The 25,616-nt window shown below is 44.1% G+C and overlaps 1 protein-coding gene across 1 annotated transcript in view; it reads left to right on the top strand.

Annotated features, from left to right (window-relative positions):
* Positions 1-19,220, top strand: part of LOC132344150 (anthrax toxin receptor-like) — a 39,389-nt gene extending 20,169 nt beyond the window's left edge. Inside the window, exons 11-12 of the mRNA XM_059882703.1 lie at positions 16,090-16,159; positions 19,011-19,220. Of these exons, the coding sequence (XP_059738686.1) occupies positions 16,090-16,159; positions 19,011-19,122 (182 nt within the window). The 3' untranslated portion in view covers positions 19,123-19,220. The remainder of the gene's footprint in view (positions 1-16,089; positions 16,160-19,010) is intronic.
* Positions 19,221-25,616: the final 6,396 nt, after the last annotated feature.

Raw genomic sequence — 25,616 nt, 5'->3', positions numbered from 1 at the left:
GAAGGCTGTCTTTTCACCTTGCTTCGAGTTTCCTTTGTTGTGCAGAAGCTTTTAATTTTAATTAGGTCCCATTTGTTTATTTTTGCTTTTATTTCCAATATTCTGGGAGGTGGGTCATAGACGATCCTGCTGTGATGTATGTCAGAGAGTGTTTTGCCTATGTTCTCCTCTAGGAGTTTAGTAGTTTCTGGTCTTAGGTTTAGATCTTTAATCCATTTTGAGTTTATTTTTGTGTATGGTGTTAGAAAGTGTTCTAGTTTCATTCTTTTACAGGTTGTTGACCAGTTTTCCCAGCACCACTTGTTAAAGAGATTGTCTTTTCTCCATTGCATATTCTTGCCTCCTTTGTCAAAGATAAGGTGTCCATAGGTGTGTGGATTTATCTCTGGGCTTTCTACTTTGTTCCATTGATCTATATTTCTGTCTTTGTGCCAGTAGCATACTGTCTTGATGACTGTGGCTTTGTAGTAGAGCCTGAAGTCAGGCAGGTTGATTCCTCCAGTTTCATTCTTCTTTCTCAAGATTGCTTTGGCTATTCGAGGTTTTTTGTATTTCCATGCAAATTGTAAAATTATTTGTTCTAGCTCTGTGAAAAATACTGTTGGTAGCTTGATAGGGATTGCATTGAATCTATAGATTGCTTTGGGTAGTATACTCATTTTCACTATATTGATTCTTCCGATCCATGAATACGGTATATTTCTCCATCTATTAGTGTCCTCTTTGATTTCTTTCACCAGTGTTTTATAGTTTTCTATATATAGGTCTTTAGTTTCTTTAGGTAGATATATTCCTAAGTATTTTATTCTTTTCATTGCAATGGTGAATGGAATTGTTTCCTTAATTTCTCTTTCTATTTTCTCATTATTAGTGTATAGGAATGCAAGGGATTTCTGTGTGTTGATTTTATATCCTGCAACTTTACTATAGTCATTGATTAGCTCTAGTAATTTTCTGGTGGAGTCTTTAGGGTTTTCTATGTAGAGGATCATGTCATCTGCAAAAAGTGAGAGTTTTACTTCTTCTTTTCCAATCTGGATTCCTTTTATTTCTTTTTCTGCTCTGATTGCTGTGGCCAAAAGTTCCAAAACTATGTTGAATAGTAGTGATGAAAGTGGGCACCCTTGTCCTGATAGTGATCATTTGATCATTATGTAGTGTCCTTCTTTGTCTCTTTTCACAGCCTTTGTTTTAAAGTCTATTTTATCTGATATGAGTATTGCTATTCCTGCTTTCTTTTGGTCTCTATTTGTGTGGAATATCTTACTCCAGCCCTTCACTTTCAGTCTGTATGTGTCCCTTGTTTTGAGGTGGGTCTCTTGTAGACCCACCCCAACATATATAGGGGTCTTGTTTTTGTACCCATTCAGCCAGTCTTTGTCTTTTGGTTGGGGCATTCAACCCATTTACGTTTAAGGTAATTATTGATAAGTATGATCCCATTGCCATTTACTTTATGGTTTGGGGCTCGAGTTTATACACCCTTTTTGTGTTTCCTGTCTAGAGAAGATCCTTTAGCATTTGTTGGAGAGCTGGTTTGGTGGTGCTAAATTCTCTCAGCTTTTGCTTGTCTGTAAAGCTTTTGATTATCATAAGCTTCATATTTGAATGAGATACTTGCTGGGTACAGTAATCTGGGCTGTAGGTTATTTTCTTTCATGACTTTAAGTATGTCCCGCCATTCCCTCCTGCCTGAAGAGTTTCTATTGAAAGATCAGCTGTTATCCTTATGGGAAACCTCTTGTGTGTTATTTGTTGTTTTTCCCTTGCTGCTTTTAATATTTGTTCTTTGTGTTTGATCTTTGTTAATTTGATTAATATGTGTCTTGGGGTGTTTTGCCTTGGGTTTATTCTGTTTGGGACTCTCTGGGTTTCTTGGGCTTGGGTGATTATTTCCTTCCCCATTTTAGGGAAGTTTTCAACTATTATATCAAGTATTTTCTCATGGTCTTTCTTTTTGTCTTCTTCTGGGACTTCTATAATTCGAATGTTGGGGCCTTTAACATTGTTCTGGAGGTCTCTGAGATTGTCCTCATTTCTTTTAATTCGTCTTTCTTTTTTCCTCTCTGATTCATTTATTTCTACCATTCTATCTTCTACCTCACTAATCCTATCTTCTGCTTCCATTATTCTACTATTTGTTCCCTCCAGAGTGTTTTTGATCTCATTTTTTGCATTATTCATTATATATTGACTCATTTTTATTTCTTCTAGGTCCTTGTTAAACCTTTCTTGCATCTTCTCAGTCCTTGTCTCCAGGCTATTTTATCTGTGATTCCATTTTGTTTTCAAGATTTTGGATCATTTTCACTATCATTATTTGGAATTATTTATCAGATAGATTCCGTATCTCTTCCTCTTTTGTTTGGTTTGGTGGGCATTTATCCTGTTCCTTTACCTCCTGGGTATTCCTCTGTCTCTTCGTCTGTTTATATTGCTGTGTTTGGGATGGCCTTTCTGTATTCTGGCAATATGTGGAGTTCTCTTTATTGTGGAGTTTCCTCTCTGTGGGTGGGGTTGTATAGGTGGCTTGTCAAGGTTTCCTGGTTAGGGAAGCTTGTGTCACTGTTCCGATGGGTGGGGCTGGATTTCTTCTCTCTGGAGTGCAATGAAGTGTCCAGTAATGAGTTATAAGATGTCAATGGGTTTGGAGTGACTTTAGGCAGCCTGTATATTGAAGCTCAGGGCTATGTTCCTGTGTTGCCAGAGAATTTGTGTGATATGTCTTGCTCTGGAACTTGGCCCTTGGGTGGGGCTTGGTTTCAGTGTAGGTATGGAGGCATTTGATGAGCTCCTATTAATTAATGTTCCCTGGAGTCAGGAGTTCTCTGGTGTTCTCAGGATTTGGACTTAAACCTCCTGCTTCTGGCTTTCAGTCTTATTTTTACAGTAGCCTCAAGACTTCTCTGTCTATACAGCACCTTTGATAAAACATCTAGGTTAAAGATGAAAACTTTCTCCACAGTGAGGGACACCCAGAGAGGTTCACAGAGTTACATGAAGAAGAGAAGAGGGAGGAGGGAGATAGAGGTGACAGGATGAGATGAGGTGGAATCAAAAGAGGAGAGAGCAAGCTAGCCAGTAATCACATCCTTATGTGTGCTCCACAGTCTGGACCGCTCAGAGATGTTCACAGAGTTATACAGATAAGAGAAGAGGGAGGAAGGAGACAGAGGTGGCCAGGACAATAAAGGGGGAATCAAAAGGAGAGAGACATCCAGCCAGTAGTCAGTTCTCTAAGTGTTCTCCACAGTCTGGAACACACAAAGAGATTCAGAGTTGGGTAGAGAAGAGAAGGGGGAGGGGGCAAATAGAGGTGACCTGGTGGATAAAAAGGAGAGTCCAAAGAGGGAGAGAGCAGTCAAGCCAGTAATCTCGCTCCCAAGTAAAAATGGGTACTGAAGATTGGGTTCTTAAAGGTACAAAATTGATAACAAATACCAAAAAGCAAAGATTAAAATCTAGAGTAGAGGTTGGATTTTCAAAAATACAATATTAAAGAAAAGAAAAAGAAAAAAGTCACAAAAATTATAAAATATATATATATATGAAGTTTACTTTAAAAAATAGGGTCTCTTTTTTTTTTCCAAAGTAATAGTAGGTTATAAAAATGAAAATTAAAGGAGTATTAGAGGACTTAAAATTTTTTTTAATTAAAAAAAATAAAGAATGATAGTAAAAATAGTAAAAATATATCTAGGACTTTCTCTGGTATTGTTGTGGGCAGTGTGGGGTCAGTTCATTTTTGGCTAGTTCCTTGATCCAGTTTATATTTCTCAAGATCTGTAGGCCCCTTCTTATGTAGTTGGTACTAACTACAGGGTTTTAATCTATTGCATCTGTCACTTCCAAGGTGGTTCCCTCTGTTTTAGCTTCTTCTGTTTGCTGGTCTCTTCAGTGTCTGATTTCTGCCCTGACACAAAGGGGACGGTGGTGGACACTTTTTTAGGCTCACTTGTTCAGTCGTGCTGTGGGGAGGGAGGGACGCTGCAAACAAATAACACTGGCGTGTGCTCACAGTGTCTCAGGCACACTGGGCCTGCCCCCGCTCACAGCGTGTGTGCTTTCCCTGTCTACACTGCTTAGGCTCTAGGTTGCTCCACTGGGAACCATCCGAGGCCAGCCCTGGGTTGTATGCACTTCCCAGGTCTAAGCTGCTCAGGTTCAGGCACTCGGGTAGTCCTCAGAGGTGCAGACTCGGTTGGGCCTGCGTTTGTGCCCTTCCCAGGTCTGAGCAGCTCAGGTGATGAGATGTTTGGCGAGTGTGGTCACTGCGACTTATCACCTCCCTGTCCCTGCCGCTCAGTTTTCTGGGTGTACAACTGGCGCACCTTCTCAGGCGGATGTTGACCATCCAGAATCCCAAGAAGTCTCAGTTAGCAAAGAAGCCTGCTTGCAGTTTGGTAGATACTGCCTCTCTGCAGCAGCGATTGCCCCCTTCTGGCTCTGCCTGCCTGTCACCAGAGGGGGATGGTCTGTAGCCAGCTGGCTCTGTTCAGTCCTTTGTTGTGTGAGCGGGCCTGACGGTGTCTTAGGTTAGGGGTTTTCGCATAGCTCTAGTCAGTCCTTTGTTCTGTGCGTGGGCCTGGCAGTGTCTTAGGACTTTTCACGTTGTAGCTATCCCACAGTCTGGTTTGCTAGCCCAAGTTAGTTCCCTCAGATTGCCCTCGGGGCATTCAGGCCAGGTCCTTACTCTAAGCAATGCAGCCCGGGTCTCCCCACCCAGCCCCCGCCTGCTAGTGGCGGATGCAGGCGTCTGCGCTGCTTCTCCGCTGGGGGAGTTACAGTTGGGCACGTAATCTGTGGGTTTTAATTATTTATTTAGTTTCCCTCCCTGTTATGTTGCCCTCTGTGCTTCTAAGGTTCGCCACAGACTCGGCAGTGAGAGTGTTTCCTGGTGTTTGGAAACTTCTCTCTTTTTAAGACTCCCTTCCTGGGATGGAGCTCCATCCCTACCTCTTTTGTCTCTCTTTTTGTCTTTTATATTTTTCCCTATCTCCTTTAGAAGACAATGGGCTGCTTTTCTGGGTGCCTGATGTCCTCTGCCAGCATTCAGAAGTTGTTTGTGGAATTTACTCAGAGTTTAAAAAATGTTCTTTTGATGAATTTGTGGGGGAGAAAGTGGTCTCCCCGTCTTATTCTTCCGCCATCTTGGGACTGCCTCCACAACTTCTTTATCCATTCATCTGTCAATGGATATCTAGGTTGCTTCCATGTTCTAGCTATTGTATGTAGTGTTGCAATGATCAATGGAATACATGTGTCTTTTTCAACACTGGTTTCCTCAGGATATATGCCTAGGAGTGGGATTACTGGGTCATATGGTGGGTTTACTCCTAGTTTTTTATGGAATCTCCAAACCATCTTCCGTAGTGACTGTATCAATTTACATTCCCATCAACAGTGCAAGAGTGTTCCCTTTTCTCCACACCCTCTTCAGAATTTATTGTTTGTAGACTTTTTGATGAGGGCCATTCTGACTGGTTTGAGGTGATATCTCATTGTGGTTTTGATTTGCATTTCTCTAATAATGAGTGATGTTGAGCATCTTTTCATGTGTTTGTTAGCCATCTGTATGTCTTCTTTGGAGAAATGTCTGTTTAAGTCTTTTTCCCACTTTTTGATTGGGTTGTTTGTTTTTCTGGTATTGAGTTGTATAAGCTGCTTATATATTTTGTAAATTAATCCTTTGTCAGTTGTTTCATTAGCTATTATTTTCTCCCATTCTGAATTTTGTTTTTTCACCTTGCTTATAGTTTACTTTGCTGTGCAAAAACTTTTAAGTTTAATCAGGTTCCACTTGTTTACTTTTGTTTTTATTTCCATGACTCTAGTAGGTGGGTCATAGAGGATCTTGCTTTGATTTATGCCATCAAGTGTTCTGCCTATGTTTTCCTCTAAGAGTTTTATATGTAAGTTCTGGTCTTACATTTAGGTCTTTAATCCATTTTGAGTTTATCTTTATGTATCGTGTTACGAAGTGTTTTAATTTCATTCTTTTACATATAGCTGTCCAATTTTCCAGTACCATTCATTGAAGAGGCTGTCTTTGCCGCATTGTATACTCTTGCCTCGTTTGTCAAAAATAAGATACCCATAGGTGCATGGGTTTATTTCTGGGCTTTCTATCTTGTTCCATTGGTCTATATTTCTGCTTTTGTGCCAGTACCATACTGTCTTGATGACTGTAGCTTTGTAGCATAACCTGAAATCAGGAAGATTGATTCCTCCAGCTCCATTCTTCTTTCTCAAGACTGCTTTGGCTATTTGGGGTCTTTTGTGTTTCCATGTTAATTGTGAAATTTTTTGTTCTAGTTCTGTGAAAAATGCCATTGGTAATTTGATAGGAATTGCATTTAATCTGTAGATTGCATTTGGTAGTATAGTCATTTTCACAATATTAATTCTTCATACCCAGGAACCTGGAATGTCTCTCCACCTGTTTATGCACCTTTGATTTCTTTCATCAGTGTCTTATAATTTTCTGTGTATGATTCTTTTGTTTCCTTAGGTAAATTTATTCCTAGATATTTTATTCTTTTTGTTGCAATGGTGAATGGGATTGATTCCTTAATTTCTCTTTCTGATTTTTCATTGTCAGTATATAGATATGCAAGTGATTTCTGTGTATTGATTTTGTATCCTGCAACTTTGCAAAATTCACTGATTAGCCCTAGTAATTTTCTGATACTATCTTTAGGGTTTTCTATGTACAGTATCATATCATCTGCAAACAGTGAGAGCTTTACTTCTTCTTTTCCGATCTGGATTCCTTTTATTTCTTTTTCTTCTCTGATTGCTGTAGCTAGGACTTCCAGAACTATGTTGAGTAATAGTGGTGAAAGTGGACACCCTTGTCTTGTTTCTGATCTTAGGGGGAATGCTTTCAATTTTTCACCACTTAGAATAATGTTCTTTAGCACCTTTTTTGAAAAGATAAACATTATTGATAATCCTTTGGCCATGCTCATTAAGAAAAAAAATAGACTTAAAATAAAAAAAGAAGTGAAAGAGAAAAAAATCACAACTGGTATCACAGAGATACAAAAAGTCACAAGGGAATACTACAATCAGTTATATGCCTACAAACTGAATGAAAAAGAAATGCGTAAATTCCTAGAAACTTATAATTTTCCAAGACTGAATCAGGAAGAAATATATAATCTGTACAGACTGACCACTAGTATTGAAATTGAATATGTAAAAAAAAAAAAAAAAAACTCACAGCAAACAAAAGTCCAAAGAGAAATGGCTTTAGAGGGGATTTCTACTAAACTTATACAAAAGAACTAATACCTATCCTTATCAAGCTATTTCAAAATATTGAAGAGGAGGAAACACTCCCCAAATCATTGTTCAAAGCCACCATTACCCAGCTACCAAAGGAAAACAAAGGAAAACTTTCACTACAGAAAAAGAAATTACAGGCCACTATCTCTGATGAAAAAAGATGGAAAAAAGCTCAACAAGATATTAGTGAACTGAATTCAAAAATATATAAAAAGGGATAAAACACCTTAATGAAGTGGGATTTATTCCAGAGATGGGAAGAATGATTCAATATACACAAATCAATGAATATAATTCACCATACTAACAAAGAAAAGTTATAGACCATCTCAATAGACAAAGCATTTGACAAAACTAATATACATTCATGATTAAAAAAAAAACAACCTTATCAAAGGTGATACAGAAGGAGCACAGCTCAACTTAATGAAACCCATTCATGACAAACCCACAGCTGACATAATACTCAATAGTGAAAAGCTAAAAGCTTTTCTTTTAAAATCAGGAACAAGACAAAGTTGTCCATTCTCATCACTTCTATTGAACATATATTGGAAGGCCTAGAGACAGTAAGCATAAAAGAAAATAAAAGATGTTCAAATAGGAAGGAAAAAGTAAAACTCTCACTATTTGCAGATGTATAATACTATACACAGAAAGTAATAATAATAATAATAACTCCACTAATAAGACCATTAAAGACAGTAAATGAATTCAATAAAGTTTAGGAAATAAGATTAATATACAGAAATCTCTTACATTTCTATACACTAACAATAAACTATCAGAAAGAGAATTTAAGAAACTAATCCCATCTACAATTACATGAAAAAAAATAAAATACCTAACAATAAACTTAACCAAGGAGGTGAAAGTCATCCACTTAAAACCTATAAGATATTGATGAAGGAAAATGAAGAAAACACAAATGAAAAGAAAGGCCACGTTCATGGATTGGAAGAATTAATATTGTTAAGATGTCCGTATTACCCAAAACAATACACCAATTTAATGCAATTCCTAGGAAAAACTCTGTGACATTTTTCACAGAAATAGAATAAGAATAAATAAACAAACCCAGTTTGTTTCATCTATATGCTGGGCATATCATGAGAAATGCCAGGTGGATGAGTTACAAGCTGGAATCAAGAAAGGTGGGAGAAACATCCACAACCTTAGACATGAGGATGATACCACTCTCGTGGCAGAAGTGAAGAGGAACTTAACAGCCTCTTGATGACGGTGAAGGAGGAGAGTGAAAGAGCCAGCTTAAAACTAAATATATGTAAAAAACAAAACTAGGATCGTGGCGTCTGGCCCCACTACTTCATGGCAAATGTAGGGGGAAAAAAGTGAAAGTAGTGACAGATTTCCTCTTCTTGGGCTCTAAAATCACTGCAGATGGTGACTGTAGCCTTGAAATCAGAAGACGTTTGCTTCTTGGCAGGAAAGCGATGACAAACCTAGACAGTGTGTTGAAAAGCAGAGACATTACTCTGCTGACAAAGGTACGTACAGTCAAGGCTATGGTCTTCCCCAGTGGTCATGTATGGTTGTGAGAGTTGGACCATAAAGAAGGCAGAGAGCTGAAGAATTGATGCCTTCAAACTGTGGTGCTGGAGAGGACTCCTGGGAGTCCCTTGGACAGCAAGGAGATCAAACCAGTCAGTCTTAAGAGAAATCAATCTTGAATACTTGTTGGAAGGACTAATGCTGAAGCTGAAACTCCAGTATTTTGGTCATCTGATGCAAACAACTGACTCACTTCCCAGTGACTTTCCCAAGTCCCTGATGTTGAATAAGATTGAGCGCAGAAGGAGAAGAGGGCGTCAGAGGATGAGATGGCTAGATGATATCACCAATGCAATGGACATGAACTTGAGAAAACTTCGGGAGATGGTAAACAACAGAGAGGTCTGGCATGTTGCAGTCCATGGGGTTGCAAAGAGTCAGACATGACTGAGCAACTGAACAACAACAACAGAATAAATAATCTTAAAATGAATACAGAACCACACACATACAAAAAAAAAAAAAAAAAACCCACAAATAGTCAGAGCAATCTTGAAAAAGAACAAAACTAGGGATATCATGCTTCCGGTGTTCAGACAATAGCACAAAACTACAGTAATCAAAACAAAAATTGACACATAAATCATAGCATAGGGATCCGAATCCCAGAAATAAACACATGTACATATGGTCAATTGCTGCTGCTAAGTCACTTCAGTCGTGTCCGACTCTGTGCGACCCCATAGACAGCAGCCCACCAGGCTCCCCTGTCCCTGGGATTCTCCAGGCAAGAACACTGGAGTGGGATGCCATTTCCTTCTCCAATGCATGAAAGTGAAAAGTGAAAGTGAAGTCACTCAATCGTGTCCAACTCTTCACGACCCCATGGACTGCAGCCTACCAGGCTCCTCCATCCATGGGATTTTCTAGGCAAGAGTACTGGATTGGGTTGCCATTGCCTTCTCCTATGGTCAATTAATCTATGACAAAGGAGGTAAAAAAACAATATAATGGAGAAAAGACAGTCTCTTCAATATGTGATACTGAGAAAATTGGACACCAGCACATAAAAGAATGAGATTAGAACATTTCCTCACAATATATACCAAAAAATAAATAAAATTGCATTTAAACAAAAAGTGCCAGAGAGGATGTGGAGAAAAGGGACCCTCCTACACTTCAGTTCAGTCCCTCAGTCATGTCTGACTCTGCAACCCCATGAACCACAGCATGCCAGGCCTCCCTGTCCATCACCCACTCCTGGAGCCCACCCAAGCCCATGTCCATTGTGTCAGTGATGCCATCCAACCACCTCATCCTCTGTCGTCCCCTTCTCCTCCTGCCTTCAATCTTTCCCAGCATCAGGGTCTTTTCAAATGAGTCAGCTCTTCACATCAGGTGGCCAAAGTATTGGAGTTTCAGCTTCAACATCAGTCCTTTCCATCAGGAAAGGTGGTCTGGTATTCCCATCTCTTTACGAATTTTCCAGGTTGTTGTGATCCACACCGTCAAAGGCTTTGGCATAGTCAATAAAGCAGAAATAGATGTTTTTCTGGAATTCTCTTGCTTTCTCTATGATCCAATGGATGTTGGCAATTTGATCTCTGGTTCCCCTGCCCTTCCTAAATCCAGCTTGAACATCTGCAAGTTCTCGGTTCACATACTGTTGAAGCCTTGCTCAGAGAATTTTGAGCATTACTTTACTAGCATGTGAGATAAGTGCAATTGTGCAGTAGTTTGAGCATTCTTCATCATTGTCTTTTTGGAACTGGAATGAAAGTTGACCTTTTCCAGTCCTGTGGCCACTACTGAGTTTTCCAAATTTCCTGAATACAACACTTTCACAGCATCATATTTTAGGACTTGAAATAGCTCAGCTGGAATTCCATCACCTCCACTAGCTTTATTCGTAGTGATCCTTCCTAAGGCCCACTTGACTTCAGACTTCAGGATGTCTGGCTCTAGGTGAGTGGTCACACCATCATTGTTATCTGGGTTATTAAGATCTTCTTTGTACAGTTCTTCTGTGTATTCTTGCCACCTTTTCTTAATATCTTCTGCTTCTGTTAGGTCCATACCATTTCTGTCCTTTATTTTGCCCATCTTTGCATGAATTGTTCCGTCGGTATCTCTAATTTTCTTGAAGAGATCTCTAGTCTTTCCCATTGTATTGTTTTCCTCTATTTCTTTGCATTGATCACTGAGGAAGGCTTTCTTATCTCTCCTTACTATTCTTTGGAACTCTGCATTCAGATGGCTATATCTTTTCCTTTCTCCTTTGCCTTTTACTTCTCTTCTTTTCTCAGCTATTTGTAAGGCATCCTCAGACAACAATTTTCCCTTTTTTGCATTTCTTTTTCTTGGGGATGGTCTTGATCCCTGCCTCCCATACAATGTCACAAACCTCTGTCCATAGTTCTTCAGGCACTCTGTCTATCAGATCTAATCCCTTGAATCTATTTGTCACTTTCACTGTATAATCATAAGGGGTTTGATTTAGGTCATGTCAGGATGGTCTAGTGTTTTTCCTTACTTTCTTCAATTTATGTCTGAATTTTGAAATAGGGAGTTCATGATCTGAGCCACAGTCAGCTTCTGATCTTGTTTTTGCTGACTGTATAGAGCTTCTCCATCTTTGACTGCAAAGAATATAATCAATCTGATTTTGGTATTACCATCTGGTGATGTCCATGTGTAGAGTTGTCTCTTGTGTTGTTGGAAGAGGATGTTTTCTATGACCAGTGCATTCTCTTGGCAAAACTCTGTTAGCCTTTGCCCTGTGTTAGCCTTTGCCTTTGTACAATTCATTTGGTACTCCAAGGCCAAACTTGCCTGTTACTCCAGCTATCTCTTGACTTCCTACTTTTGCATTCCTGTCCCCTATGAAAAGGACATTTTGTGTGTGTGTGTGTGTTAGTTCTAGAAGTTCTTGTAGGTCTTCATAGAACTGTTCAATTTCAGCTTCTTCAGCATTAGTGTTTGGGGCATAGACTTGAATTACTGTGATATTGAATGGTTTGCCTTGGAAACGAAAAGAGATCATTCTGTCATTTTTAAGATTGCACCCAAGTACTGCATTTTAGACTCTTGTTTGACTGTGAGGGCTACTCCATTTCTTCTAAGGGATTCTTGACCACAGTAGTAGATATAATGGTCATCTGAATTAAATTCACCCATTCCAGCCCATTTTAGTTCACTGATTCCTAAAATGTCAGTTGTTCATTCTTGCCATCTCCTGTTTGACCACTTCCAGTTTACCTTGATTCATAGACCTAACATTCCAGGTTTCTATGAAATATTGTTCTTTACAGGATTGGACTTTATTTCCATCACTAGTCACATCTACAACTGGGCATTGTTTTTGCTTTGGCTCCATCCCTTCATTTTTTTCTGGAGTTATTTCTTCACTCTTCTCCAATAACATATTGGGCACCGACTGACCTGGGGACTTCATCTTTCAGTGTCCAGTCTTTTCATACTGTTCATGTCTCAAGGCAAGAACACTGAAGTGGTTTGCCATTCCCTCTGGACCACGTTTTGTCAAAACTCTCCACCATATCCTATCTGTCTTGGGTGGCCCTACACAGCATGGGTCCTAGTTTCATTGAGTTAGACAAGGCTGTGGTCCATGTGATCAGTTTGGTTAGTTTTCTGTGATTGTGGTTTTCATTCTGTCTGCCTTCTGATGAGTAAGGATAAGAGGCTTATGGAATTATCAACCCCAGCCAATTGCATTTTGCCAATACTTTCACTGTTGATTTATTGTTGTTCAGTCGCTAAGTCCTGTCTTACTCCTTGCAACCCCTTGGACTGCAGCATACCAGGCTTCCCTGGCCTTCACTATCTCCCAGAATTTGGTCAAACCCATGTCCATTGAGTTGGTGATGCCATCCAACCATCTCATTCTCTTTTGCCCTCTTCTCCTCTTACCCTTAATCTTTCCTAAGCACCAGGGTCTTTTCCAATGAGGCAGCACTTTACATCACGTGACCAAAGTATTGGCGCTTCAGTTTCAGCATCAGTCCTTCCAATGAACATTCAGGGTTGATTTCCTTTAGCATTGACTGGTTTGATCTCCTTACAGTCCAAGGGACCCTCAAGAGTCTTCTCCAGCACCACAATTCAAAAGGATCAGTTTTTCAGCACTCAGCCTTCTTTATGGTCCAATTGTCACATCCATGCATAACTAATGGAAAAGCCATAGCTTTTACTATACTCAAATTTGTTGGCAAAGTGATGCCTCTGCTTTTTAATATGCTGTCTAGGTTTGTCACAGTTTTTCTTCCAAGGTGCAAGCATCTTTTAATTTTGTGGCTATAGTCACTGCCTGCAGTGATTTTGGAGCCAAGAAAATAAAATCTGTCACTGTTTCCACTTTCCCTACATCTATTTGCCTTAAAACAATGAGAGTGGGTGCCATGATCTTAGTTTTTTGAATGTTGAGTTTTAAGCCAGTTTTTTCATGCTCCTCTTTCACCCTAATTAAGAGGCTCTTTAGTTCCTCTTCAGTTTCTGCAATAAGGGTGATGTCATCTGCATATCTGAGGTTGTTATTTCTCCTAGCAATCTTGGCTCCAGCCTGTGATTCATACAGCCTGACATTTGTCATGATGGACTCTGCATATAATTAAATAAGCAGGGTAGCAATATACAGCCTTAATGTACTCCTTTTCCAATTTTGAACCAGTCCATTGTTCCATGTTCAATTCTAATTGTTGTTTCTTAACCTGGATACAAGTTTCTCAGAAGACAGGTAACACGGTCTAGTATTCCCATCTCTTTAAGAATTTTCCAGTTTGTTGTGATGCAGTCAAAGGTTTTAGCATAGTCAATGGAGCAGAAGTAGATGTTCTTCTGGAATTCCCTTGCTTTTCTATGATCCAATGGATGTTGGCAATTTGATCTCTGATTCCTCTGCCTTTTCTAAATCCAGCTTGTACATGTAGAAGTTCTCTGTTCACATACCGCTGATGCCTAGATTGAAGGATTTTAGCATTACCTTGCTAGCATGTGAAATGAATACAATTGCACTGTAGTTTGAACATTCATTGGCATTGCCTTTTTTTGGTATTGGAATGAAAACTGACCTTTTTCAGTCCTATGGCCACTGCTGAGTTTTCCAAATTTGCTGACATATTGAGTGCAGCATTTTAACAGCATTACCTTATAGGGTTTTAAATAGCTCAGTGGATTTCTATCACCTCCATTAGCTTTGTTCACAGTAATGCTTCCTAAGGCCCACTTGACTTCACACTCCAAGATGTCTGACTCTAGGTGAGTGGCCACACCATCGTGGTTATCTGGGCCATTAAGATCTCTTTTGCACAGTTCTTCTGTGTATTCTTGCCATCTCTTCTTGCTCTGCTTCTGTTAGGTCCTTGCCATTTCTATCCTTTATTGAGCCCATCTTTGCATGAAATGTTCCTTTGGTATCTCTAATTTCCTTGAAGAGATCTCTCATCTTTTCCATTCTGTTGTTTTCCTCTATTTCACTTCTTCATTGATCACTGAGGAAGGCTTTCTTTATCTCTTTTTGCTATTCTTTGGAACTCTGCATTCAGATGGGTATATCTTTTCTCTTCTCTTATTTTCTCAGCTATTTGTAAGGCCTCCTCAGACAGCCACTTTGCCTTCTGCATTACTTTATCTTAGGGATGGTTTTGGCCACCAACTCCTGTACAATGTTATGAACTTCTGTCCTTAGTTCTTTGAGCATTCTGTCTACCACATATAATCCCTTAAATCTATTCGTCACCTCTGCTGTATGCTGCTGCTGCTGCTAAGTTGCATCAGTCGTGTCCAACTCTATGCAACCCCATAGACAGCAGCCCACCAGGCTCCCCCATCCCTGGGATTCTCCAGGCAAGAACACTGGAGTGGGTTGCCATTGCCTTCTCCAATGCATGAAAGTGAAAAGTGAAAGTGAAGTCGCTCAGTCGTGTCTGACTCGTAGCGACCCCATGGACTGCAGCCCACCAGGCTCCTCCGTCCATGGGACTTTCCAGGCAAAAGTACTGAAGTGGGGTGCCATTGCCTTCTCCAACCTCTACTGTATAATCATACGCAATTTGATTTAGGTCATACCTGAATGGTCTAGTGGGTTTCCCTACTTTCTTCAATTTAAGCCTGAATTCTGCAATAAAGAGCTCATGATATGAGCCACAGTCAGCTCCAGCTTTTTTTGTTTGTTTGTTTTCTGACTATATAGAGCTTCTCCGTCTTTGGATGCAAAGAATATAATCAATCTGATTTCGGTACTCACCATCTGGTGATATCCATTTATAGAGTAGTCTCTAGTGTTTTTGGAAGAGGGTGTTTGCTATGATCAGTGTGTTCTCCTGGCAAAACTCTGTTAGCCTTTGCTATGCTTCATTTTGTACTCTAAAACCAAACTTGCCTGTTATTCCAGGTATCTCTTGACTTCCCAATCCCCTATGATGAAAAGGACATCTTTTTTTTTTTTTTTTTTTGGTGTTAGTTCTAGAAGGTCTTATAGGTCTTCAGGCAACCATTCAACTTCAGCTTCTTTGGCATTAGCGTTTGGGGAATAGACTTGGATTACTGTGATTTTAAATGGTTTGCCCCAAAAATGAACCAAGATCATTCTGTTGTGTATGAGACTGCATCCAATAACTGCATTTCAGACTTTTGTTGACTATGAGGGCTACTCCATTTCTTCTGAGGAATTCTTGTCCACAGGAGTAGATACAATGGTCATCCGAATCATTATTGAGAAGCAAATCCTAAATATCCCTTCATGTCCTGTTTCTCCTAAAAGGAACCTGTCTCTAAAAGACAGGAGAGGTCACTTCCTCCTCAGCAGCTGTGCCTTTCCCTCCTTCCCTTATACCTTCCCGTGCTTATTGATGTCACAGTACTTTTCTCTCTTTTTGTTCACTGTTTCTTACTTTACTGTCTGTCCCTCTCTCCAGTCCCACAGATGTCAGGCCCTTGAGAGCAGGGCCTCTGTCTGCTTTCTTTACACTAAAAATCAAGGCCCTTTACAACAACTTTATAGGATACAACCCTCAAAAACTGTGAATCACAGTATTGTACATTGGTAACCTATATTGTATATCAAGTGATCGTAAATAAATAAATAAGTGAAAACATAAAACCTAAATATCAGAGCTCTACATAGTGTCTGGTACATGGTACCAGAAGAAAGAGAAGAAAAGTTGCTTCTTCCCAAGTGTTAGTTAGCTCCGCTTCCAACAGCAAACAGAATGGGAAGGACAGATAAGTGAACATGTCTGCTGACTTTCTTCTCGTGTGGTTTTCTTTTAGATGAAAAGCCCATCTCTATGAATCAAGGAAAGTTAATTTGCCCAGGACATATATTTGACAAGGCTGGACAGTAAGTATTTAGGGTTGGGAGGCCATTTGGGCCAAGAATGTAGGAAGTCACCTCTGCTGGGCAACACATGTCTTTCTCAGGACAGCCCAGGTCACCCTCTGCACCTGGCCTGGTTGGTGGTCCCTCGAGGAGCTCAGAGACCCACTCAGGTTCTGCTGAGGGCAGGATTTGGAAGATATGCAACCAGGGATGGTAACTTTGCTCCAGGCAGCTTTTCCAAGGGACTCCAACATACTCTGTACATACAGAGGAGTCAGGATGGTGACACAGTACAGCTATTCCTGGTCACTTAGTTCATGGCCAGGAATACATCTGACCCCATTCAGGACTCCTCATTGTCTGATAACCTTCATTGCAGAGGCCAATCTCATGGTGCTTGGGGATAAACTCCCCTTAACCCTACAGACAGCTCTCCAGTAACCCTGATTGGCTGATGTTCAAAGTTATTACCATGAGAAGAACTGTGGGCTATGGACTGAGCCAAAAAAACTGTCTCTTTGACCTGGTGGTTACCCTCTGCCTTTCTGTGCTTTAGGGAGGTTTTCATTGATTACAGCCTGAACAATGGTGTCAGCTTTATAGGCGAAGACTTGAAAATTGTCAGCAAGGATTGTGTGAATGACAGGGTGGGACTGCGGGAACCTCAGTGGACTGCAGCTTGGGAAGAAGAAACAGAAGATGCAGGCGCATCCTGGGAAGAAGAGGTGAGGGGAGAAAATTCCTCAAGAAAGGCCTAGCAAGTAGCTAATGAGACAAGCATCTCTGGCAGCACCTCACTGCCAGATAGGTGCCCTTATCCCTTTACCAGATTTGCAAAATTCACTGTAAACTCTTCTATAAGGGCACCGAGGTTGTAGGCATCTGTTCAGGCCTTGCAGATACTCTGCTCTCTGTGAACCATGTCATTGAAGGCCCTTTAAAGGGACCAATTCCAGCTCTAAGCAGACTCCAGAAACAGTGCTGAGGCTCTGTGTGCCCTGAACCCACCATGCCACCTCCCCTAACCCAGGGCTTGTGGTGGGGAGCTCAAGGCTACAGCCTGGATTCCAGCTGAGGTGAGTTGGAGAGGATGGGATACTGTGTACTAGGAAAACAGCGTCCAGGTGCTCTGAGACCCCTTGGCTCAAATCAAGGTGCAAGGCTCAAGGATCTGGAGGGTGGGAGAGCTGTGGCCATGTCCACTCAGCGTGTGTCTTCACTGCATTGCCGCAGCAGCAGACAGGGCTCTGAACCCATTCATGACCATCATAGCCCCCAGCCTCCCAAGACTGTTTGGAGAACACTGGTGGTCACTTTGCAGAGGTCGTCAGCCTCCCTTCTGCTTCTCCTCCTTTCTCATGCTCTTCCACTGCCCCTCTCTGCTAACCAGCTCTGCCCTCTGCCCTCTGTTCCTGGGGAGTTTGCAGGACTGTGGGGAGGGCAGGGCTCAGCTCAGGAAGAGGAAACTGGAAACAAAGTGCTGCTCCCAGGGGTCTGCTTTTCCCAGCTCTGAAACATCCAGGCTGCTTAACCTTGAGCAGCCCAACTTGGGCAACAGAGCCTGTCAGCCTGGAGTGAGTTTTCTCTGGGAGGAGGGATGCCTATGCTTAATGCCACTGCCCCTGTGTCCAGTCCTAGCTGGTGTGGGTTCTTGTAGTGTGACAGTCCTCGTCTGTCTCCCCTGCACCCTGCATATCCTCCTGTTGATCTGAGACTGAACCTCCACTTTTCCCACTAGAGTCTTTCCACCTGACAGCTGTTTGTCCATAGGTGCATTGAGAAGAGAACTCTGAAGCTGCCTGTGGCTCTGGGCCCAACACAGGGTCACCCTCAGCTTGAATGGGCCTCTCCTTTCAGCCTCCCTGTTTCCTGGGCATAGGCTCTCTCTGCACCCTTCCCTTCTGCTTCCCTCCAACATAGCCATTGATGTGGGGAAGAGCTGGGCAGTGCAGGCCCATGTATGCAGCACATGCACCCTTAGTTAAGAACAAGAGTACAGAGCTCATTCTCTAAGCCCCCATGCGGACATGTCCTATACTGGACTATAACCTCTGTCTAACATGCTCAAGTACGCACTTACTGCTGCTGCTGACGCTAAGTCGCTTCAGTCATGTCTGACTCTGTGTGACTCCATAGACAGCAGCCCACCAGGCTCCCCCATCCCTGGGATTCTCCAGGCAAGAACACTGGAGTGGGTTGCCATTTCCTCCTCCAGTGCATGAAAGTGAAAAGTCAAAGTGAAATCGCTCAGTCGTGTCTGACTCCTAGCGACCCCATGGACTGCAGCCTACCAGGCTCCTCCATCCATGGGATTTTCCAGGCAAGAGTACTGGAGTGGGGTGCCATGGCCTTCTCCTACCCACTTACTTCCTCACCACAATGTGAGACCGAGGCTGTAAGACAGGGAGTAGCTTTGCCTGAGGTTGCAAAGCTGAGAAATGGGGGAGAGAGGCTATGGCAAGGTGAGTTGGGTGTCCTATCTTGGCTATTGCACCCCCACTCTCAGGGGCCCTGCAACCTCCCTCTTACTCATCTGTGTATTGTAGTTTGTTGTGGTCCTCACAAAATCCAAGTGCTCTCAGCCAAAGCAGGTAGTGAGGGCTGGACTGTTACTCCTTGGAGGACTGGGCTTCCTTAACAGGGCTCTGGGGAGAGCCTCTGAGCAGGGCCAGTGGTAGGGTATTTAGCCAAGGGCTGCACAGTGGCTCTCTGGGTACCAGCCATGATCTCGTAGCCCCACTCTGGTCCCTGTAGATGAGGCAACCTGAGGAGAAGGGGAATTGTGGGGTCTAGTGTGGGAAGTGCATTTTGGGTACATGGGAATAAGTCACCCAAGTCAACCCCTGGTCTTTGGCATGTGTGCTCTCTACAGTATGAGCCTACAGAGCCTACAACTGTCCCAACAACTACCACAACAACCACAAAGCCTACCACTGTCACAACGAGCACGACGACCACAACTACAATGCCTACCACAGTCATGACAACAACACAGACAACCACCACAACACCTACCACAGTCAGGACAACAACAACAGAGAAGACCACAACACCTACCACAGTCCAGACAACAACAACAACAACAACACGGAAGACCACAATGCCTACCACAGTCAGGACAACAACAACAACAACAACACGGAAGACCACAACGCCTACCACAGTCAGAACAACAACAACAACAACAACACGGAAGACCACAACGCCTACCACAGTCAGAACAACAACAACAACAACACGGAGGACCACAACACCTACCACAGTCAGGACAACAACAACAACAACAACACGGAAGACCACAACGCCCACCACAGTCAGGACAACAACAACAACAACACGGAGGACCACAACGCCTACCACAGTCAGAACAACAACAACAACAACACGGAGGACCACAACACCTACCACAGTCAGGACAACAACAACAACAACACGGAGGACCACAACACCTACCACAGTCAGAACAACAACAACAACAAGAAAAACAACAACAACAACACGGAAGACCACAACACCTACCACAGTCAGAACAACAACAACAACAACACGGAGGACCACAACACCTACCACAGTCAGGACAACAACAACACGGAGGACCACAACACCTACCACAGTCAGAACAACAACAACAACAACAACACGGAGGACCACAACGCCTACCACAGTCAAGACAACAACAACAACAACAACAAGGAGGACCACAACACCTACCACAGTCAGGACAACAATAACATGGAGGCCAATAAGGCCTTTCACTGTCAGGACGACAACATGGAGGCCCATAACGCCTTTCACCATCAGGACAACAGCAACATGGAGGCCCATAACGCCTTTCACCATCAGGACAACAGCAACATGGAGGCCCATAAGGCCTTTCACCATCAGGACAACATCATGGAAGCCCATAAGGCCTATCACAGTCTGGACAACAACAACGTGGAGGCCCATAACACCTTTCACCATCAGGACAACAACAACAACATGGAGGCCCATAATGCCTTTCCCCATCAGGACAACAACAGCATGGAGGCCCATAAGGCCTTTCACAGTCAGGACGACAACAACAACACAGAGGACCACAACGCCTACCACCGTCAAAACAACAACAACAACAAGAAAAACAACAACAACAACAAGAAAAACAACAACAACAACAAGAAAAACAACAACAACAACAACACGGAGGACCACAACACCTACCACAGTCAGGACAACAACAACAACAACAACACGGAGGACCACAACGTCTACCACAGTCAGAACAACAACAACAACAACACGGAGGACCACAACGCCTACCACAGTCAGGACAACAACAACAACAACAACACGGAGGACCACAACACCTACCACAGTCAGAACAACAACAACAACAAGGAGGACCACAACGCCTACCACAGTCAAGACAACAACAACAACAAGAACAACAACAACAACAACAAGGAGGACCACAACGCCTACCACAGTCAGAACAACAACAACAACAACGAGGACCACAACGCCTACCACAGTCAGGACAACAACAACAACAACAAGGAAAACAACAACAACAACAAGAAAAACAACAACAACAACAAGGAGGACCACAACGCCTACCACAGTCAGAACAACAACAACAACAAGGAGGACCACAACGCCTACCACAGTCAGGACAACAACAACAAAGCAAACAACCAGAACAACAACAAGGCCTACCACAGTTAGGACAACAACAACAATAACAACAAGGAAAACAACAACAAGGACAACAAGGATTACCACAACGCCTACCACTGTGAGGACAAGCAGGACAACGACGACAACAGTGATGACAACAGTGACAACAGTAGCCACAACAACGACCACAACAACCACAACGATGACAGTGACGACAATCCCTACTACTTGCACAAAGACAACAACCTCTGTGACTACAGTTGTCACCCAGATACCGGTTCCCAGCAGTCCTTTCTTGTATGCTACATTCATCCCCTCACTGATCGTGATCCCATTGGTGCTTATCTGTATCTGCTGCTACAAGACGGTGAGTGACCCCTACCTGAACAGCCCCTGTCCAGCCCTCCCCAAGCCCCTGAGAAAACAGACACATGCCTGCCCCATGATGCTGCTCTTTGGCAGGGTCCCATCAGCTCTGAGGCCCTCACACCAGCAAACAAGGTACAGACTCTGTCTTTCCATATCTGGGCATAGACACAGCCTGGGCATCTAGGGGGCTGCCTGCCTCATGCTTTCACATTCAAAAGGAAGGGATCTATGGGCTGTCCCAGCCCTGAGGAGAAGGGACACTGGACCCTCTGAGACCAAGGCTACCCTAGAGCAGTCAAGATTCTGAAGGACTCAGGTGGACCAAAGCCCCTGAAGTTTTTGCTGTTGGGGGAAGGAGAGGAGTCTGCAGGAGTGGATGTGCCTTTGAAAACAGAATGGATCCCTGCCCATCTCTGGTGCTTTCTGTCACTCTTTGATCAGTCTTCACTAAGTCACCAGGATGTGCAGGGCCCTATGCTGGGCATAGAGGGGCAGAAATGAAGCACCCATCACACTTTCCCACAGGACCTCACTGTCTGGTGTCTCATCTGACATTAGTACCTGGATGTGGGGGAGGGGTGGGCATTGAGGGTAAATGTCACCTTCAGAGGGTGTGACAGGTGCCCTGGTCATGAAAAGAATAGAGACTGGCTCTGGGCAAGGAGGGGAGACAGAGGGGATGGCCAGCCAGGTTTGCAAGAGCACAGGGCAGAGCTGGGTGAAGAAGAGGAAAAAGAAGAGCTGAGAAAGGACAAGCAAAGCAGCATAGAAACCAGGTTTCTGCAAAGAGCGAGAAGTGAGGAGAGAAAGCTTGGTGAGATGGAAGTGGACCATCATCCCTGAGGGCTGTTAGGCTCGGGGAGGGCTCAGGGGGATGAGGGATGGGGAGGAATTGGGGAGTGTTCTTTTATTTTCATATGATGTCAGGGCTGCTGATGAAAATTTCCCGTTGGGGCCTCTACCAGGGACAAGGGGCTTTAGAGTGCCCATCTCCCCCTTGAGTCTACACAGAGGTATGAATTCCCATTGAAAACGAAGGAGCCTGAGGCTCAGGAAGGCTACACTCAGGTAATGTAGACTGTAACTCCAAAACCCATGTTTTGACCCCTTACTGCTGCAGAAGAGGGTGCCTTCCTGTCTGCGTGGCTGAGCCACAGTCCTTCATGCCCCATCCACCCTATTTATGTCTCTTTAACATCTTAGGTCATCAAGGAGCCACCATCAGCCCAAAGACCAGAAAAGGTAAGTGATATGTTTGGTTCAGATGTTGTCAGCACACCAGCTGTGCACACTGCTCTGCGCAGAGAGGCCTCTGCTACCCATGGTGAGATGGCCTCTTGCAACCCTCTAGTTCCCACCTACATGGGCAGAAAGAACTGGCGGAAAGAAGAGGGTGACAGAAGGAAGGGAAGGACCCTAGAGAGGATGTGAGGCTCATAAATGGCACCCAGACAACACTGTTCCCCAACCCCCAACACAGCTTGATCCAGGGCCTTTAGCACTGAATTCAACAATGTGGGGTAGCCTGTTTCAGGAACAGCTATATTCTGTCCTGATATCAATGGGCTTTTTGAAATTCCCAAAGGACTATTTGTAAGATGGTCCTTTCCAGGACTCAGGTAAGTTTTGGAAAATGATCCTCAGGTTTCAGGGACTTGGTCCCCCTCCCTGGGCTCTGATGTATGTTGGGCTTTGTTTCCTTTTTCTTCATCCTTGGCTTATTTCAGGGTGAGGGTCTTGGTGGGGTTTGCCTTTGGGGACTGGGGGCTTAGGAGGGGGGACGGAATCTTACCTGACATTGAGGTGTGAGCCCAGATGAGCATGGGGACAAAGGGTCAGGAGAGGATGCTGTGGCAGACTCAGGGTGGGGACCCAAACCAGGGCTATAAGAAGCAATTAGAGCAAGGGGCTCATGTCCCAAGTCAGGGGGACCTGGGTTTGAGATCTACTGGCAAACAGGGTGTCTGCCAGGGCTGGCATTAACACTGGCTACAGTGGGGCCTGGGGGGCTGGATCTGCCAGAGGTGGGTGAATGTAGCCCTGTCACCTGCTAACGCTACACCCTGGACAGCTTCCATTACATGGTACAGCCTCACACCCAGCTTCTCCTATAAGAGTGGCCTCTGGGAATGAGGGAACAGGACAGAGTTTGTTGATCTTTGGAGAAGAGCCATCTTCATAAAATAAATGGGCTTGGTGTGTTTTTACATGGAGACCACTGTCTTACTGTGCCAGGTGCTGCTCATTTCTCCTTGATTCTCCAACAAACATTTGCTGAGTGGCCAGTACTTGACCAGAGAAGGCAATGGCAACCCATGCCAGCACTCTTTCCTGGAAAATCCCAGGGACAGGGGAGCCTGGTGGGCTGCCGTCTATGGGGTCACACGAGTCGGACACGACTGAAGCGACTTAGCAGCAGCAACAGCAGCAGCAGTACTTGACAGGTGCCAGGGCAACAGATGTCATGTGTCTGCATCCAGGAGCTGTCAGATGAGAAAGTCAACAATTATTTTCTCTTTCTCACAGCCATGCCCTGTACAGACCACAGTGATTGTCTCCTGCTGTGAATGCCAAGAAGACAGGATAAGCCAGATGGAGGTGAGAAAGGCCCATAGGAAGGGAAGGATGATCCCCCTCAAGGCTAGAGGTTCGGAGGAGCAGGAGGGCCAGATTGATCTACATGGACTTGGGTCTAAAAGACCTGGCTTGGATGGAGATGAGCTTTATGGGCTCTGGTCTCCTGCCACTTGGTGACAGAGCAAATCCAGAAGCTCTTCCCACCCGAGTGGCTCAGGGTAAGACAAAGAGTTGAATGTTCATGCACTCACTGCCTCCAGCTGTCCCAGCACCAGGGTTTCCCCTTGAACAGGCCCAGGATTCTGGATGTTGGTGGCTGACTCACAGCTAGCCAATTCCTAGTTCTCACAGAGATTGTCATCAGCTCTGACAATGTCCTGAATTTCACCAAAGAGTGATTGGATGAGAGAAAAGAAACAATGACAAAGAGCCACACACAAGTCAGGGGAAAAAAGCAAAAGAAAAAGAAACGTATGAGCCAAGATCCCACCACGATTAAAATACCAGGAAGTGCCCACAGCTCCTGTCTGCTCAGTGAGAGAGGCAAAGGCCTTACTGCCTGTTCTTGTGGCACCTGAGATGGGGTGACGGGAAGCACCAGAAGGAGGGAAGCTGAGGACTCTTCCCTCTTCCCAGTGACTGAGATCCGCGCTGGCAGGAGGCTGAGAGAGGACAGGGACTCAGGAGGGTCGCAGATGGCAGGTGCGAGGAAGAAGGAACCACCATCTCTGGTTCACTTTGCCCTTCTCCTCCTGGTCCTGCCTCTGTCCCTGTGGGTCCATTGCTTCCTCCCGGGAGCTTCAGATGGCAGCTGGAAGGCCAGCCCCACGTCTCCCCTGACAGTCACTGTGGGGGCCCAGGAAAGCCAGAGCTCACCTTCCAAGGGGGAGGAAGCCACCTGCCAGGGATTTGTTCCCACTCAGAGGCCCGGCCGTGCATCCTACCTCCACCAGGTCCACTTTCTGGCCTGTCCTTCATTTTCCTCATCTTTCTCTTTCTCCCCAGTATCGGGACCCTTCCCCCTGAGCAGGGAGTGGGTCTCTTCCCTGCCTTCTCCCTTTGTGCCCCCAAATGCAGGCCCTCTTCCCCCTCCTTCATCTCCTGCCCGGTCCCCATGACCACCATGTTTCTCCTTGAGGACCTCTCCTTGGCTACTGCGCACCTCCTCCAACCTTTGACGTTTGATTTTTATTCAAAAGCAGCCCCAACATCTCCTCCTACACCTAAAGCACTGATTTGTTCCAGAATCCAATTCAGTCTGTGACCCACAGAGTCCATCTCCCAACAAACACAGAAGGTTTCCCAGCCCCCTGCCCCAGGTGAGGCCTGCAGCACTGCCTCAGCCAGTGTGTGGGGACACAGCCCTGGGGACTCGTGGGAGATGGAGGAGATGCTGCTCATCTGGAGGCAGCGTCTGTGCCTGTAGCTTCCTCACAACCACATCTGCTTTGCAGGGAAAACTGGATGTTTTTTATCACTTTCTTCAGCGCTGCAGCCTGGTGCCATTGATGCGGTATCCAACCAGAGACATGGTAAGCAGGACACAGGGGTGCTCTCCGTGGGCTGGGGTCTTGGTTTTGCCCTTGAAAATTGTTCCCTGGGACTGTGAATCAGAGAACCCTGTCCCAGCATCTGCTGAGAGAAATGCCCAAGACGTAGAAAGACCTGGAGGTCATGAGCCTTCAGATGATTCTTCACAGGACACCCAAGCATTTCCCCTGCATCCTCATCAAGGATATCAGGTCTGTTCTCCAGAACAATGCCCAGAACTTCCAATCCTGAGTAAAAAGGGCTGTGAGGTGTATTTGCCTCCGTCCGTCATCCCTCCCGACTACTTACCCACTGTTATGGGACTGCTGGCTGCACCCCACCTGTG

This window comes from Bos taurus, chromosome 28 (assembly GCF_002263795.3).
Source record: "Bos taurus isolate L1 Dominette 01449 registration number 42190680 breed Hereford chromosome 28, ARS-UCD2.0, whole genome shotgun sequence".
Lineage (NCBI taxonomy): Eukaryota > Metazoa > Chordata > Mammalia > Artiodactyla > Bovidae > Bos > Bos taurus.
The sequence above is the reverse complement of the archived record's forward strand: the minus strand, read 5'-3'. Positions and strand labels throughout refer to the sequence as shown.